This window comes from Cucurbita moschata, unplaced genomic scaffold, assembly GCF_002738365.1.
Source record: "Cucurbita moschata cultivar Rifu unplaced genomic scaffold, Cmos_1.0 Cmo_Scf00010, whole genome shotgun sequence".
Classification (NCBI taxonomy): Eukaryota; Viridiplantae; Streptophyta; class Magnoliopsida; order Cucurbitales; family Cucurbitaceae; genus Cucurbita; species Cucurbita moschata.
In genome coordinates, this window is record NW_019268526.1 from 2,975,009 (window position 1) to 2,992,613 (window position 17,605).

A 17,605-nucleotide genomic window follows, 5' to 3' on the forward strand; every position below is an offset into this window, starting at 1 on the left:
GATGGGTTGGGCTCAGATTGGATAATGGGCTGGGCTCAGATGGGCTTCATGGAGATAGTCCAACGGGGGTTTTTAAAACATATAATTTTCAATAATAATTTAAATATATTATTTTGAACTTAATAATATTTTATTTTTTATAATTTTATTAATTTTATTAATTTAAAATTTCAAGAATAGATTGACAGAAAGACTGCCTCGGAGGAGGGAAGAATAAGTGGACGAGGACAAAATACAATAAGCACGTGGGGTAAAGTGATTGGATGACGTGACGTGTCACGGCGGTAAGCTTTTAAAGTTAAAGAAAAAAAGGAGCTAAAAGACAATCTAATTAAACACGTGACATAATATATATATATATATATATATAATTATTTATTTTTTTATATATTTGTATTTCCAGGTGGAATCCAGTGTAACCACTGACACAGTTCCCGCTCAAATTCTGAACGTGTGGGCCCCTTTCTTGTCAGTGTGGATTTAGAACCTCAAACTTCAATTTTCGCACGTGCCGTCCTTTTCATTCCCTCTCCCCTTCTCTTTCTTTTCATATATATGACATCACCCACTTTCTTTTTCTTTTTCCCACAAAATTATAAATCACTAAAAAAAAAAAATAATATTAGTTAACAAATTTACATTTTTAACCTTATAATTATATCATAGGAGAAGGAATAGGGGAGGGGGGTAGCAGTAAATAATGCACAAATGGAGGATTTTAGTAGAAATCAAAAGCAAACCCATTAAGAGCTAGCAGTGGAAGAAGAGTTGAGGCAGCTTTATGATGATAAAAGCAAAAACAACAAGACGACGACGACGACCGAAACTTTATTCACTCTCGAGGTACTATGATAGCATCTATAAGGAATGATTTGTTCTATTCTCCAACTGATACGACAGCTCGGTGTCTATCTCTGATACTGATTATAACAACCGAAACCCACCACTAACAAATATTATTCGTTTCGGCTCGTTACATGCAATGATGAGTAAGTGTTCAGTGACACTCTAATTTGGTTAGAATGAAATGATCCGAAACTGATTCAAAATTGGGAAATACTAACAATATTAATAACCAAACTTAGCCATAAGCAGTGCTATGAAAGGCTTTGACAGTGGAGAGATTGAGAATGGTAAGAAGAACCTGATTGGTAGTGCATCTGGGGGTCTTGAATTGGCTAAGTGCAGCTCCGTTACCAATGTAATGTTCCATGATCTTGTTGAAGCTGCCTCTTTCCACGATCCTTAGCTCGAGGGGTCCGATGGTGTTGGACCGCCTGGACACCACGTAGCCGTAGTCCACGAAAGCAGCGTCCATCTCCGAGCAGCAGTGTCCAAGAACTGCGTCCTCGACGTGCCCTTTGACTTCCCAGAAGATGACATAGTGGCCTGGTTGGTTGGTTAAGTCGGCATGGCTGGTGAAGTCAACTAATTCGGCTCCACTTTGGTCGGCTAGCAGCTGGGACCCTCGTTCCACTACCAATTGGAGATCCTTCTCGGTGTTCTTGTCAATGTTTACGGTTAATACAAGCTTTCTTCTGCATATAAAGTTGAGTTTAGGTGTCTTGTTGTGAAACCCTGCTACTTCTACTACGTCTCCTAATCTGCATCTGTATAGTCCTGCCAATCACAACCAATACCCAAAACCCATTAACCCCTTTCGATCGAAGATACATGTCATAGTCATCCGTTGAGCAACCAATACCAAAACCCATTAACCCCTTTGGGTCGAAGATGAAACATATATGTCATAATCATCTGAGCTATGTTTAAATTGATCTATGTCAATATATTCGGTGAAATCCCACCTCTTTCAAAGATGAGAACGAAACACTACTCCTTATAACTAGTACGTAAAAACCTATTCTCAACAGACGTGTCTTAAAAACCTTAAAGAGAAGATCGTAAAGGAAAACACAAAGAATATAATACTCGAGCTATTATATATTAATCATATGATCTATATGCTCTATATTTGATGTGACAAGAAAAATTTAGTAAAGAATGTTCACATATTTACCATTAAATGAGGGGAAGCTCGAAAGGGAAAGTCTAAAGATGCATTTTAAGAGAAGCTCGAGACAGAAAGTCTAAACAGGATAATATCAGGTAGTAATGGGCTTGAATGGTTACATGTTTACTCTCGGATGCTCTATATTTGATGTGAAGGTAAACTGTAGTAAAAAAAGTTTTCACATTTTTTAGGCTTTATTGAAAATTTCAATAAAAAAACAAAACTTGGTACAAAATTTTACCTTTGCGAAATCAATGTAAGCATCATGTTGACAAGGAAAGTTCGGAAATTTTTGAGCCAAATAAGGAAGGTTGGAAATTTCTCTCAACTTGTCCGTATAGGACTGATCATTACTGATCAAATCAATGATCCATGATTACCAAATCATGATACTAATTGTAACGGCTCGACTTTTCTTATACATAGCGGTCAGAGTCATTACAAAGAAAAGTCGGGTCGTTACAGTTCGTTTAAGAACTAGACATTGAACTATGTGTGGGTCTCCAAGAGAAGCGAATTGGGTGATCACACGAAACAACTCTCCCCATTAAACGCGTTTTAAAAACTAATCTTCTCCATGGAATAGATATTTTGCAATAGTTATGGATGACATAATGATAAAGGAAGGAGCAAAAGCAAGGCGTTTGATTAGATTTGTGTTGATAATTAATGAACTAACCTGTGAAAGTGGTGAGAACAAGTTCGTACTGCTGTCCAATCTTGACTTGAGACAAGGGAAGGGGTTGGCCTTCCAAGAAATCATCGAAGGCAGCAACGGAGGAACTGCCACAATCATGTTGTTGATGTTGTCTGAAAAGTGGGATGAACTCAAAATAAGAGAAAGTGGGTACGACCGCAAATGTAACATTCTCAGGCGGCAGACAAGGATCAACATTAACCCCAATCCAACTCTCTGTCGATCCATAATCCCCACTCACCAACGGCAACCTCCCCGCATAGCGTCTCAATTTCTTCAAATACGGCTGCATAGACCCCGTCATTATGGAGTAAACATACTTACAATTCGGCCATAGCTTCGGAACCAAATCCAACCAATCCTGTCTCTCAAGCTCTTCACAAACAGCTCCAATTTTCGCCCCAAGAATTGGGTTTGGACTAATGATGTTCAAAACAGCCTTACGGATTTCAGGAAGAGTGATTCTAGAGCAGAGTGTGGCATGGGTAATGTCGTGACAGATTTGAGGCCAACAATCTTCCAATTCGTTGAAGGCTTGGACTATGGTGTAAGCGAAAGTTGAGGTGACAAACTCGACTTGGTCGGAGAAGAACAGCCCCAATAGAAGATGACAGTAAGTGGATTGCTTGTAATCACCGCCGGAAATGACTTCTTGTGGGCTGCAAGTGAAGGATTTGGTTTTGAGCTGCTTGATTTTGAATTGCTCACTGGCGTAGTAATGGGTTGTGGCTGTGCCCGTGGTTATCCCTCCTTTGGTTTTGGTCTGTTTACTACTGTAAATGAACTCCAAAATCCTGCCTCCCTCCCTTGTGGGATAAACCCTAGTTGTCATTAAGGCATTCTTTAATGTGTTGCAAGAAAAGGGCAACTAAAAAAAAATGAAGATTCTGACCATATTGCATTGGTACCTGGATCTATAAGCAGCAGCTATACGAAAGATGAGAAGGGTAGTCTGCGCACTATGTGGAGTGAAGGGCACGTACTTTTGTCGGCCTTCGGTGGTGCCAGAACTGCAGCGGCGTAATGATATCATTTGTAATAAAGAGGGAATTCATAAAATGTAGGGGAAAATGTTGAAGAAGGGTGTACCTTAAAGAGAGAGTTCGAATGGGTTGTTGTGTAAGCAAAGGGGAAGAGTCACCATCGGCGATTCGTTGAAGAAAAGGCTCGAAATCAGCGTGGGAAGAAAGGGGGATTAAGGAAGTGAAGAGGGATTCCAATGCAAAGTCATCAGGAATTTGATGGATATTGACATCTCCAAGCCATTGGTTTAGATACTCCACGCCACAATTCTGGCGCAGAATCTCGCGGAGTGTGCGCAATTGAGCCACGCCTGCTTCTGACGACACTCGCTCGAACCAATCAACCATGTCTTCTACGTCTTCAAACATGGTGCGCACCTCGCCGCCTTGAACACGCCCGCAGCCGCAGCAGCCGCAACAGCAGCACGAGGAGGAGCAGTCAATCGAGTATCTCTGTATTGGGGGGTATCGCGTTGTGGGTTAAAAAGGCCCAAAAACGTTGCGGTACTTGAAAAAAAACAAGATAATTATGAACGTACGACAGAATACACACCACAAAACAAGACCAAAATGGATATATATCTGTCACAAAAGTAACTCAAATTACAGTGGATTCATTGCAATGTCTTACAAAACTTTACCTTTAGACGAAACAAATAAAACCCAAATGAATATTTTATGACCCAAAAAAGATGGAATCGGATTCAACTATAATGAACCCATTAGAATCATATGTTTATCCAATAGCAGCAGAGAGATGGATGTGTTCTTCATGTATGTCTGTATGTATGTATGTATGTATGTGAAGAGTTCATGGCATTGTGGGGACCTTCTTCTTATCTCTCACCAAAAAAAACTCACCTTTCCACCTTTTTGATACCTAAAATTTTACCTTTTTTTGGACTTTCATCTTCGTTAAATTAAAATATTTTCACCTTTTTTTCTTTTTTTACTGTAGGGTAGATATTCGAATCAAGTTAAAATAAAGAAATGATGCGTCCTACTGCGAATAAATTAATATTTGGTTGAACAGTTGTATTCCGAATTTTTAATTATCATGTGAGAAAAATGCCAAAAATGTTTTTAAATTTGATTTATATTATAAGAAAATAAAAATATGTAGAAATTGAAGAGATGTTATTTAACAAATCTTTGTTTTAAATCTCCTCTCCCACGTGTGTTTTTAAATAAATAAAAAATTAAAATCAATTTGAGCATAGTTCAATTATATTTAATTTATTATCTTAGTCAAAAGTTTAAATTTTATATTCTATTTATTGTATTATAAAAATATTCTTTTTTATCTTATTGATCGTCGCGAGAATTATTTTGATTTTAGATTAAAAAAATTGAAAGATTTTAAATAATCAAATAATAATAATAATAATTTTTTTTTTTTTTTAATGATTTGGTGCATGTGTGGACAGTGGGCAGTGACAATGGCCAAACGAAGGTTAGCCAAAAAGCTGGTAGTGATGTAGCAGGCAATGAAAGATCATTCTCTGGACTGAAATTATTTGATGGGATTTTTATTTAAAAAGGGTTGGGTTGTGGATGTGTGTGTGTGTGTGAACACACCCTCTACATCCATCTGCTTTCACTATTTATGATATCTACATTTATCGATAACGTGGTGCAGTGTGTCGGTGAGGACGCTTGGTTTTAAGGGGTTAAATTGTGAAGAGTGGAACGAATCATTTTTTGTTGAGTGTGTGGAAACCTCTCCATAGCATACGGTGTTTTAAAACTTAGAGGTTTAAATAATATTAGCTAGTTGTGGGCTTATAAATTGTATTAGAGTCAAACGGTGGGTTGTGTGCTAATGATGAACACTAGGCCCTGAAATGAGATGAAGTGTGAGATCTCACGTCGGTTAGAGAGGGGAACGAGATATTCGTTAAGGACGTTGGGCTTTTAAGAGAGGTAGATTGTGAGATCGTATATCAGTTGGAGAGAGAGAGAGAGAGGGGAAAGAAGTCTTCCTTGGGAGCGATGGACTCCTAATAGGGGTGGATTGTGAAATCCCACGTCGGTTGGAGATAAAAAAAAGTTGGGCCCCTTAAGGGAGGTGGATTCGAAGCATTCATTAAGAACATTGGGCACCGTAAAGGAGGTGAATTGAAGCATTCTTATCCGTAAACGAAGCATTTGTCAGATAGATCGATAGTAAAATCTCACAACTGTCAGAGCGAGTGAAATGAAGCATTCTTATCCGTAAACGGACGGTGTGGTGTGATGGGTCTTTGCATAAAGCGATCATTGAATATATCAATAATTGAGCCCATAACACTTCTTTTTAGCACTTCTATGCACCCCCAACTCATCCCCTTTCCTTTCCACCATTTCTCTTCAATTCCACAAACTTCAAAACACTACTCTATCCTTTCTTTTCTCATAACCTTCAATCATTTTGTTTGTTTATTTGTTTTTTTTTTCTTCTTTTCCTTTTTGTATCATGTTTGTCATGAACTAATCAACTTCATGGGCCCGAACCCACTAGGTCCGTAACGCTCCACGTTCTTAAACACAAGATAACAACTTCAATCGACCACGTTCCTGAACTGTGTATAAATCGACTACTTGACAAGAGAACAAGAGAACAAGATACGAAATAAACAACTTCATGCTATTCAAACAAATATCCAACATTATAGCTAAAGTTGGAAGATTGTTTATTTATTAATTCAACCTAAGATGGTGACATCAAAAGTTATTTCTTGAAATGGATATATAATTGCTCTATGCCGGACTATGAAAGTAAGATATTAACACAGATTTGACTTTGGAGTGTACCTCACCTTGTTGCAGCCGCCATGGTCATCATCATCAACGAGGAAGATTCAAGTTTTGTTAATGGACTAATCAATCTGATGGGTCCAACCCACAAGGTCCATTAACCCTAAATTTTTCTGCTTATAATTAGGTTTTAAGCCCAATTTGATGTGTGATGAAGGAGGCCCACAAAATGCGATCTGTTTAGGAGGAGGCGTTTGTAGAGATGGATGATATAAAACCCTGAGATCTACTTAATTGTAGTCTCCTTCTTCTTCCTGCAACTCTAAGCTTCAAAAATGGCGAAACTGGAGCCGCTTGATGGGCTAGCCAAAGATAACAGTGTCTCTGGAAAGAAGCAGAAGAGAAATCATGGGTCGACTTCCTTTTTCGTCTTCGTCGATTACCTTTTCCTCTTCATCTTTCTTGGCTTCCTGTTCTTCATCCTGTTCAAGATGTTCGCTGCCTGAGCCGACACAGACACAGATTTCCACCTCCCAATTTGAAGATTAGGTTTTAATTTAATTTCTCCATTTCGATTTTGCTTTATCATGTCCACTTGATTCTTAACACTCATATATTGTTTGTTATGTAAATTAAAGCCGAGGAATGGTTTTAAAGATGTCTTGTTTCTTTTGAATTGTGTCTGCTTTTCTGATACTTCCTGTTATGATCTTATCTTCTGACATTGCATTGTGATTGAAAACGGAGTTGGAATATCCATCCTTCTAGAGATCATTACCCAACCCATTAAAATTATGGTCGAACGAATTAATTGGTATGAGCTGCTGTCCATTCCTGTTCATGTTTTACAATATGTTCTGTTCTTGGGGTTCCCCACATGTTGACCTTTAATATCTTTGAGTTCATCCGTACCCTGCTGTTCCCACCAAAGTAATTGTGAATTTATTGCTGCAATCTTAAATGACTTCTTTATGATTCTTGAATTGAGCTAGGTACCCAAATGATAGAACTGTAGATACGTTAGAAGTACAGTTTTGGTTCTTAGAGCTACAAGGAGGTATCTTCCATCTTTTTTATTATAGACCTGAGTTTAGTGTTCTCTCTAAATGCTACTTGTTGCAGAATTAATATCATCACAATGAATCTTGTTTGGTGAACTGCATTGAAATATTGGGCTAGACTTGCCCCCACTGGTCTAGAAGACGCCATTATTCTAGTGAGTTATTGAACATGATTTGGCTTAAATGCAATTGATGGGCAATTACTGAACAATATCTTGATCTAGTTCATAAATGTTTTTAATGAAGATGGTTGGGGGGATGATTATAGATTCATAACTGAGGAACCAAAAGCAAAGTCACGAGAGTTTATGCTCAAAGTAGACAATATCATGCCATTGTGGAGATTCGTAGTTCTTAACGTGATATTAGAGTCTTGCTCTTAACTTAGTTATGTTAATAGAATCTTCAAGTGTCGAACAAAGAAGTTGCGAGTCTCGATGGTGTAGTCAAAAGTGACTCAAGTGTCGAACTAATGGTGTACTTTGTTTGAAGGGTTCCAGAGAAGGAGTTGAGCCTCGATTAAGGAGAGGTTGTTTGAGGGCCCTCTAGACTTTAGGGGAGGCTCTATGGTGTACTTTGTTCGAGAGAAAGATTGTTGGCTAAGTAAGGGGATGATCATTGAGTTATTAACATGTTTGGTGGTATATTCGGTGGTGTTATATTCGGTGAGAAACCGGTATAAACACATCACTATTTTCTCAACTAGATTCTCCTATTACAGCATGCTTGATTGTCAGTGAAAAATAACATTTTACCTTTGGGTTTCTTTTTCTCTTTCTTGAATGAAGCATTAATTATGTTGCAGCAACTGCAAGTTCTCATTAGGACACTGACTCATCAAGGGCAGCAACTTTATTGCTCACCAGACTTAATGTTCATAATTCAGTAAAATCAGACTGAAAACCATGCATAAAAGAACTTGCAAGTGGCTGATGAACATTGCAGGCTTAGTCTGATTATTGTTGCTGGATGAACTCAGGGCTAGGTAGTAAGCCATGTTTTTTATCTTGTGAGGAATGCAGGAAGAAATGAGTAATGCAGACTTATAGATATGTGCAAGAAAGGGTTGGAATCTTAGCATAGAACCATAGTTTGAAGTGAAGGAACAAGGTCTGGCATTCCCTGTAAACACTTCAAACCCAGACTAGCAACAGCTTGGAACTCCTCAACACCTAGTACAGCTTGTAGGACCTTTCATCGGAAAGAGAGCGTAGTGATTTCACATTGGATGAAGAGGAGAACGAAACATTCCTTATAAGGGTGTGTAAACCTCTCTCGAGTAGATGTGTTTTAAAATTGTGAGGTTGATGACGATATGTAACGGGTTAAAATGGATATTATCTGCTGATGGTGGAGTTATACTGTTATATTCTTCATCTTGTATCTCGTTTGGGGCGAATCTCCATAGGGTAAATGAACTTCTTTAATACCACCTATGCTAGGTGTACCGCTATTTTGAAGGTCATCGACATGATTCTTGAATGAATGTAGTTCAATTGTGAAAATGATAAAAGTGGCAAAATGATTGTAAGTGCACCTTCATCCCCTATGGTCAAACTCTTCGAAGGAGGACACCTTCACCCCCTGTGGTCGAGGCACAGACCATTACTCACCAAACGTGCATGCACATAAAGAAAACTTGGTCGTATTCAAACGTGCATGCACATAAAGAAAATTTAGTCGTGCACAGACCATTACTCACCAAACGTGCATGCACATAAAGAAAACTTGGTCGTATTCAAACGTGCATGCACATAAAGAAAATTTAGACTTAATACGACGTCATTCGGAAATGCATTACAAACTGAGAACCCAATATACAAATTTATACAAAATTCAATATACTTTTACATTCGAATGGATCATTCATTCCATGTTCATAGGGAGTTGAACTTATGAACTGAGGTCTTCCATGGAAGCTGAAGGCCAAGTTTTTGTGGCATTGTGCTCTCACATGACAGCCTTCACCGACATTGGCCTTAGTTCAAGAAAATCTAGGAAGTTGAACCAAAGAGTTTACTCTTGTTACACCCTCCAGTCCTAGCCAACTCTCATCTTCCGCAGACATTGATTCTTCATTCTCTTCACTATGTGAATATAATCCCCCAATTCGGTCCTTTTCTTCCGACGATCGAACCGTATAATTCCTTTGCAAACTCGGCTCACCAGACCTCTGCTCTTCATCTGAACATTCTGTGTTACTCATTTGATTGGATTCAAGAGTTGCACAAGAAGCTTGTTCTTCATTTTCTGACTCTGAATCCATTTTCCCATCCAAGAACAGGCAAACGACTGCACAGTCGTCCATTTTCGAAGTAGGGTACTTGAGCTTCCACTCCCGAGCAGCCGAGTCTACCACCATTCGAGCTGCCGATGACCGAGTCGAGGCAGAATAAACTATCTCAACCACCTCGTCGTTGCTCAATACGTCCCAAACCTGCAAGGGAACTGTCTTGAATTCATTCATTCATTCAAGCACAATATACACAATGTTCTTTTTAAGTGAATTAGAGGATCAGGGAAGTTACCCCATCTGAAGCAAGAACAACAAACAGATCATTATCTGTAAGCGCACGGTGTGAGAACTCGGGAATAGAGATAACTCCATAGTCCTTCAAACAGAAGTCGCCAAATGCTCGAGCCATGGCTAATCCCGGAGCGTTGTCAAATGGCAGCCACACTCTTGGCACTTCTGGTTCATCATGCAATGCAAACACCCTTCCTTTACACTTCTTTATCCTTTCAGCCTCTCCTACAAGGTTAACAAACATAGCAGATTAGAATTACATATCAGTTCATGAAAGTAAAGCAACGGATTCAACATACTGGGCAGATCGGGCTTTAGATCTACTGTCAATTGTGTTGCTACAAGAGAATCACTGCTGTCTTTCGATCCAAGAATCGCTCGAGAATCCCCAATACTTCCCACGAATAGATCCGAGCCCTATAGGTAAATCAAAATTAGAATCAAACAGAAACTATAACAGGTTAAGCTCACCACTAGCAAATATTGTCCTCAAGGTTTTAAAACGAGTCTACTAGGGAGAGGCTTTCACACCCATATAAGGACGTTCCCCTCTCCAACCGATGTGAGATCTCATAATCCAGCCCTCATCGATGTGAGATCTCATAATCCACCCCCTTGGGGGCTGGCACACCGTCTAGTGACGGGCTCTGATCCCATTTGTTAGTATTTATGTATACCTGCTTCACTAGAGTGATGGCAGTACAGCCACTACAGAAACAATCCAATTTGGGATCAGATTTGAGCTCCTTATCCATGGCTTTATATGATTTGAGGAAAGTTCTTCTCCATAAAGAACTTGATCTGTCCTCCTGTGAGCCATCTATGTCCTGTCCTTCACCATCTGCTGAATTCTTTCGACTCCACGCAAGACAAGAAGTTCTATCCGATCTATCACGCTTCAACTGAGACGACTGCCAGAATGACACAAGCTTCCTCGGCAGAACATCTCTAACCTTTCGTGCAACTACGTGACCGTGTGGACCATGACCATCAAACACGCCACAGAAAATCGCACCATCTGATATGAAGTCCTAGAGAAATCGAACCCCTCATCAGGAAACATTGTTTAAAACAAACCAAACAATCCAACAAGAATAGATACAAGAACTTACTTCCCATACAACCATGGCGTCCTGGTTAATACCCTTTCGACCTTGTTGAGTGAAAATGCAAGAATTCGAAGTCTTCCCATTATAAACAAGTCTATTAGGTACAGAATTCAAATGCTGCAAAGAGAAAACATGATCTGAGAATGTTCTGTTTCTTTCAATCCGACCACAAACTCCATTCCCCAAACAGGATTCAAAAACTCCCTCTCCATTGCTTCCACCATTACAACTACTCTGATTGCCACTAGACAAACAGCTCCCCATTTACTCAGCTCCACAAATTAAGAACACATCTGATTTTGAACTTGACAAAGTATCAGATCTAGCATCAAGTAGAAGAAAGCTAGTTAAGGAAAGTGCATGTGGAGTAGAAATAGAATATATTAAAAGGGGAGCTGTGTTCATCATTTTGTCGTTGATCATAGATTCATGTTGACAGAAACGATGTGGGCAAATCACTTTTGTCCTTAAATTAGTGAATAAAAGACATATACAAGCTATGGACGAAACGTGTACTAACTAAGAACATGTCCAAACGCCAAGACTCCTGTCTTTTCTGCCAGTTAACAGTAATGACACTACCAATTCTTAGCCCCAAAAGATAAAACAATACACGGAATGTAATAAGCTACCATCTCTTCGTCAACACGGCTGAAAATTCGAAGAAAAAAGGGGGAAATACAAAACCCATCAAAGCGACGGTGCAGATCTTTGAATGTAATAAGCTAATAACCCAAGAAGAATCATGGACAACAAACAATCATAAACCATACGCAGATCTTTGAATGTAATAAGCTAATAACCCAAGAAGAATCATGGACAACAAACAATCATAAACCATACGCAGAAAAGGGTAAAAAGAGAAGGAACTCACAAGGGGACTTGATCATCACTGCGATGGGAAATCCCTGAAATCCAGAAGAGGGAAAGAAGAAGAGTAATGGGTTTAAGAAAATTTCCAAGAACGCGAGGCAAATGGTGAGCAATGGGGAGTGAAATCAGAAGGGAAAGCGGACGGAAAGGGATTAAAAGCGGGGAGATGGGGCATTAACTCAAAAGCAGAGTGTAAAGGGGAAAAGGAGAGAAATGGGGGATTAAAAGCGGTCGCGTTCTTCATCTCCATGATCAAAAGGATCAGACCCCATTAATAAAAATGGATTGATTTTTAATTTCCCCATTATTATTTACAAGTTTCTCTGAATCATTTGCTGATACAATAATAATACTAATGACTTGATTGAGACATGTTTTACTTTTGTAGAAAGATTGTAAATCTTAAGTTTAATGGAGTCTTAAGCTTTAATTTTTTGTGATTAAATGAGTCATTAAGGCTGATCCCCCACGTTAACTACGGGATAAAAGTTAACTTAAGCACAACTTAATTGATTTTTGTAATAGCTAAAGTTCACCACTATTAGATATTATCAGCTCTAGCCCATTATATATAGTTATTCGCCTCACAATTTTAAAACACTTCTATTAGGGAAAGATTTTCACCAAAACATGTCTATTAGGGAAGGATTTCACACACTTTGTGAGATCTACATCAATTAGATGAGAAAACGAAACATTCCTTACAAAAGTGTAGAAACTTCTCCCTAAGAGAAGCATTTTAAAATCTCGAGAGAAACTTGAACAAGAAAGCTCAAAGAAGAAAATATCTTCTAACAGTGGGATTAGACCATTACAAATGGTATCAGAGTCATCGAATGTGCTAGAGGGGAACGAATCATTTCATTTAAGAGCATGGAAACATCTTCCTAATAGACGCATTTTAAAATTAACGGCTGACAACGTGCCAAATTAAAAAAATTAAAAAAAAAATCAGTTCGAAATAAAATATAGTTGTGGGCCAATAAGTGTAGAGATTGAGGTTGGGCCCTTTTTCTGAAGCAGGCCCATTTAGTAGGGTAAATTTGGATTTTATCCGATCAATTAAGTAAATCATCATTTAAGAATATATATGAAATATAAATTTATTCAAATTAATTATATAACATAAGAATTTCGCTTAAAAAGACCAAATAAAATAAAATAAATAAATAAAAGTTGAATCATGAAATTTCGACCATGATTCACGTGGATCAACATGTCGGACAATTATAAAAAAAAGTATTTATCATTTTTTTCATGAATAATTTGAAATTTTAAATATAATTTTTAATAAAAAGATGTAAATCACAATAATAAATCTATTGATATTTTATACAAAAATAAAATTTTAATGTTAAATTTTAATATTATAACACTTTAAATAACTAAATATAATAATTTAATTTTGTACTATATATATATATAAAAGAGCGAGACAGCATTGTAAGTGTGGGGACAAGAAAGATAAATATAATCTATCCCTAAACCCATCGAGAAAAATCTTTTACAGGTTCCTCTTCCAATTTTATTTCAAAGAAGATTTCTGACAAGTTCAAAGTATCTGTCCCACTTGAATGGACGATCTCTAACCATGGATATAAACGTTAACGACTATCCGAAAAATTAAGGTTATTTTAAGGAATTCGAAAAAAACATTGATCTTCTATGAGAATCTGTAATTAAATTTACGGGTTGTTGAGAAAGAAATGAAGTGTAGTTAAATAAATAATTAAAAAATTAATAGTTATTATTTATATCAACATTTTTTTTTATAATATACTGAACATAGTGTATACAAATTAATTTAGATTCTAAAAAACATCTAAAAGATAAGCTTCACAGAGCTGTCTTTAAGTTTTTTAAAGTTTCATTAATATTTTGAATATATTTTTTTTAAACTTACTTCTAAACTTTTATTTAAAAAATTTAAATTTTTTTTATTGTTAGTATCACGTTTAAATACTCTCATAAAATTTAAAAAATAATATTAAAAAATTGAATATAATCTATAAGGCGTGGATAAACCATTTTCGTCCATATATTAATAATAAAATAATTATATTTTTTTTTATTAAAGTAAATCATATATATTTTATATATATTTTTTAAATAGAGTACGGACAGTAAGATTTTTTTTTTCTTTTTAATCAAAGATATTAACTAAATTCTTTTGAATTAAAAGAATATTTTGTAATGATATTTTATATTTTTTTTAAGTTTAACATTACGATGGAACTATTAAAAAATTTAAATAGAAAAAGTGTAAAATTTAAAAATATTTTTATTAATTTAGTCATTTATTTATTATTATTTGTAAAATTCAAATTTTACAAAAATAAAAATAATAATAAAATATGTTTTGATTTTTAGTTGAGTAATTGCTATTTATTTTAATTTTTAGTTTCTAATTTCAATTTCCCTCATAATCTTCTCTCACATTTATTTATTTTTTACTTTTTAAATAAATTATCTTTCATTTATATTGACAGCCCTTGATTTTGGCAATAAAATTCACATTCGAATATTTTATTATTTCTTTTTCTAATTCTAACCAACGCCCCTTTGGAAGAGACCCAAATATTTGACTTTTATTATAATAAACTCTCTTCCCCCACCGACAAAATATGTTTTATTATTTAAAAAAAAAAAAAAAACTAATATATTCCTTTGTTTTAAATTAAAGTTATAATGTTTGGTCCTGCACTCCTGCTACCTCAACATGTGACCCTTTAATTTAACTCACATATTCTTAAATTTCAACCTAACCTAACTAAAATTATCTCATTTTAATTCTCTATTATTAAATTCACAATTTTCCTCGTCCAAATCTTTATCACCTTCCTATTCGACATTATTGTCACTAAGAATATATTAGTTATAGAATATATCTCATATATTATATCTTAATATTCTTTTCTTTATGATTTAATTTATATATTTTATTTTATTTTAAATATTTAATTAATTTATATTTTATTTATTTGTAGATATTATTTGCTAGCCAGTATTTAAATGATATGAATATCAATGAAAACACCCATTCGATTCTAATTCTATTTCTATTTCTCATTCTTAACATATAAGACTATTGATCAGTCCAACCGGGTGTGCTACAACTAGTTCACTGTAGTCATGGGTGTCATTATGTTTATTATTATTTTTTTTCCGCTCTCACCAACATTTTAGTTGAGCTCAAAATCCTCACGGCTAGATTCAACGACACCGCCATGAGTTTTACCTCCTTCAGTGGTGTCATCTTTTGAATCTTTCTCACACTCGTGGTCACCGGTGGTAATAACTTATTAAGGGTGAACATAGAGATTTAATTGATTTATTTATTTATTGTTTTTTGGCACTAACCTTTGTTTTCTTTCTATTTATTAACCTTTTCTTTATTATCCCTAGAAAGTTTTAGTTTATGTCATAAATATAAACCAATTAATTTTTCAGTTTTTGTTATATAAATCCAAAATAATTAAAGCATTTTACAAATAAATATATTTATGTATTTAAAAACAAAATTAGTTATTTTAAAAACAAATATTTAGATATTTTAATAATTAATCCCATAATTGTTTTCACCCCTAACGTTTTTAACGAGTTTATACTATGTTCGGTAGTTTCTTCTTAATTAGTTATTTAATAAAAAATGTGACGTTTCACACCAATGAGCTCTATTCAACATTTTGATATGATATGAAATTGAATTCGTTAACGGTCGAATAATTTTTTAATTTTTGCATAAAATCTTTTGGCATTTTTAATTTTAAAATATTTATTTTATTTTTTCTTCATAAATACACAATATCATTTACTTTTAATTATGAAAATTTTGAATTTAATAACCTGAAAAATATATTTTATAATTTAGAAAAACCTGTGATTTCATAGAATATTTTATTATTATTTTCTTACATATACAATACCATTTATTTTCAACTAATTAATTGAAAATTAGTGAAAAGGAAGAAGATGATATGACACGTGGCAGCTTTTTTTCTCAAGCATATCTCTAAATTTATCCATTATCCATTAATTATCCTTTTTTTTATAGGGTTATTAAATCTCGTGTCAATGAATTAATTATTATTTGGGGTTTCTAAAAGTGCTTTATTTTCTACTATATTTTTCTTTTAAATTTCCTTTAGTAGATAATGGTTCCACGTGGAAATAGGAGTATTATTTTTTTTTTCCTGCGCTAGAATAAATGCTAATTTAATTTTTTATTTAATTTTTATTCCATCTCATTTTAAAAAAGGTTTAATTTGGTTCTTTGCAAATATTTAATCTCTAATTATAAATATAAATTAAATAAAAATTAGTGACACATTTAATGTGGATATCTATATTTTAAAGGTAAGATTTAAATGTATTAATTTTTGTAATTAATTAAAAAAGACACGTTTTAATATTCAGTTTTTTTTTTTTTCTATGCCAATTCCACCAGATTAAAAAATAAAGGATATTTTCAACTCAGTCAATAAAGTAGTTTTTTATTACTGAATTATCATTTTCCCACTTAATTTTAACATTTAAAAATATATATAAAATATCCAACGTGGCGAAGGATGATGTGTCACAAATTTACCAAATAATTGGTACCCATATTTTCCACGTTTCGGACGCTGATTGAACGGTTACTTTCTACTTTATTTTCCTCGGTAAGTTTAGATTCCCTCCAAAACTAACGGAGTTGGATACTTTAACGACATGTCGTAATTACTTCAACTCATGTGGTTTTGCCAACAAACCCCCAACTCATAAATATTTGCAATTCGCCCACTTTTTTTTTTTTTTTTAAATTAAAAATAGCCTTATATTTATATTTTTAATAATAAAGTATTTTCGGTATTTAGAACGCATCTATTATGTTGGATGATGAAAGTCGCACATTGGCTAATTTAAGGAATGATCATGGGTTTATAAACAAAGAATACTCTATCCATTGGTACGATGCCTTTTGAAGAAGCCCAAAGCAAAGCCACGAGAGCTTATATTTAAAGTGGACAATATCATACCATGGTGGAGAGTCGTGATTCCTAACATATTTAAAAATATTATGGTCGCAGTTTCATTTTTTATTATCAAAATTTAAAAATATTTAATGGAATTTTATTTATTTATTTATATAATTATTATTCTCTAATATGCTTGGTTGTGGTTATCACATGTTTTAGGGTTTAAAAAGAGCATTTAAGAACCGAAAGACAGATTCGTGAGGAATAATGATAAGATTGTATTCCATATAAACACCTTCAAGAATTATATTTTTTATTCCATATATTTATTTTTTAATTACTTAAATTATAAAAATATTTAATAACTTATTTATTTTTGGCATTTTTTTTATAGATTTTTTCTTTAATTATTTTCGGAAAATCATTTTAATTAAATTATTTTTATAAGGTTTTAATTAAATTAAATGCAGTCTCATTAGCCACATGCCTTTATTTTTAACATTGACCCTTTTCTTAAAATGACCAAATAATTATTAATAAAAGTAATAAAAGTATTTGTTTTTCTCCTTTAAATGGACATGAAATATTCAAAGACCACATGCTTCATT

At 34.6% G+C, this 17,605-nt stretch overlaps 2 protein-coding genes across 2 annotated transcripts; both read right to left on the minus strand.

The window, feature by feature from the left end:
• Window positions 1-757: 757 nt before the first annotated feature.
• Window positions 758-4,200, minus strand: LOC111448207 (indole-3-acetic acid-amido synthetase GH3.10). Its single transcript, XM_023087673.1, has 4 exons — window positions 3,801-4,200; window positions 3,620-3,721; window positions 2,694-3,532; window positions 758-1,620 (listed from the first exon to the last, which is right to left on the minus strand). Exons 1-4 carry the CDS (start codon window positions 4,100-4,102, stop codon window positions 1,082-1,084), a joined length of 1,782 nt encoding a protein of 593 aa, XP_022943441.1. The 5' UTR covers window positions 4,103-4,200; the 3' UTR covers window positions 758-1,081.
• A 5,085-nt stretch (window positions 4,201-9,285) lies between these two features.
• Window positions 9,286-12,295, minus strand: LOC111449060 (probable protein phosphatase 2C 52). The gene is made up of 6 exons (XM_023088903.1): window positions 12,041-12,295; window positions 11,170-11,488; window positions 10,735-11,088; window positions 10,357-10,474; window positions 10,059-10,282; window positions 9,286-9,967 (listed from the first exon to the last, which is right to left on the minus strand). Exons 2-6 carry the CDS (start codon window positions 11,428-11,430, stop codon window positions 9,515-9,517), a joined length of 1,410 nt encoding a protein of 469 aa, XP_022944671.1. The 5' UTR covers window positions 11,431-11,488; window positions 12,041-12,295; the 3' UTR covers window positions 9,286-9,514.
• Between the last annotated feature and the right edge of the window lie 5,310 nt (window positions 12,296-17,605).

What these genes read in the sequence shown, in the direction of transcription:
- LOC111448207 (XM_023087673.1), bottom strand. Translation starts at nt 4,102, where the DNA reads ATGTTTGAAGACGTAGAAGACATGGTTGATTGGTTCGAGCGAGTGTCG. An exon ending in GCTGCTGCTTATAGATCCAG is followed by an intron (nt 3,533 to 3,619) that starts GTACCAATGCAA and finishes AATGACAACTAG; the next exon opens with GGTTTATCCCACAAGGGAGG. An exon ending in TGTTCTCACCACTTTCACAG is followed by an intron (nt 1,621 to 2,693) that starts GTTAGTTCATTA and finishes TGTGATTGGCAG; the next exon opens with GACTATACAGATGCAGATTA.
- LOC111449060 (XM_023088903.1), bottom strand. Translation starts at nt 11,430, where the DNA reads ATGGGGAGCTGTTTGTCTAGTGGCAATCAGAGTAGTTGTAATGGTGGA. An exon ending in TCTAAAGCCCGATCTGCCCA is followed by an intron (nt 10,283 to 10,356) that starts GTATGTTGAATC and finishes TTAACCTTGTAG; the next exon opens with GAGAGGCTGAAAGGATAAAG. An exon ending in TTGTTCTTGCTTCAGATGGG is followed by an intron (nt 9,968 to 10,058) that starts GTAACTTCCCTG and finishes GTTCCCTTGCAG; the next exon opens with GTTTGGGACGTATTGAGCAA.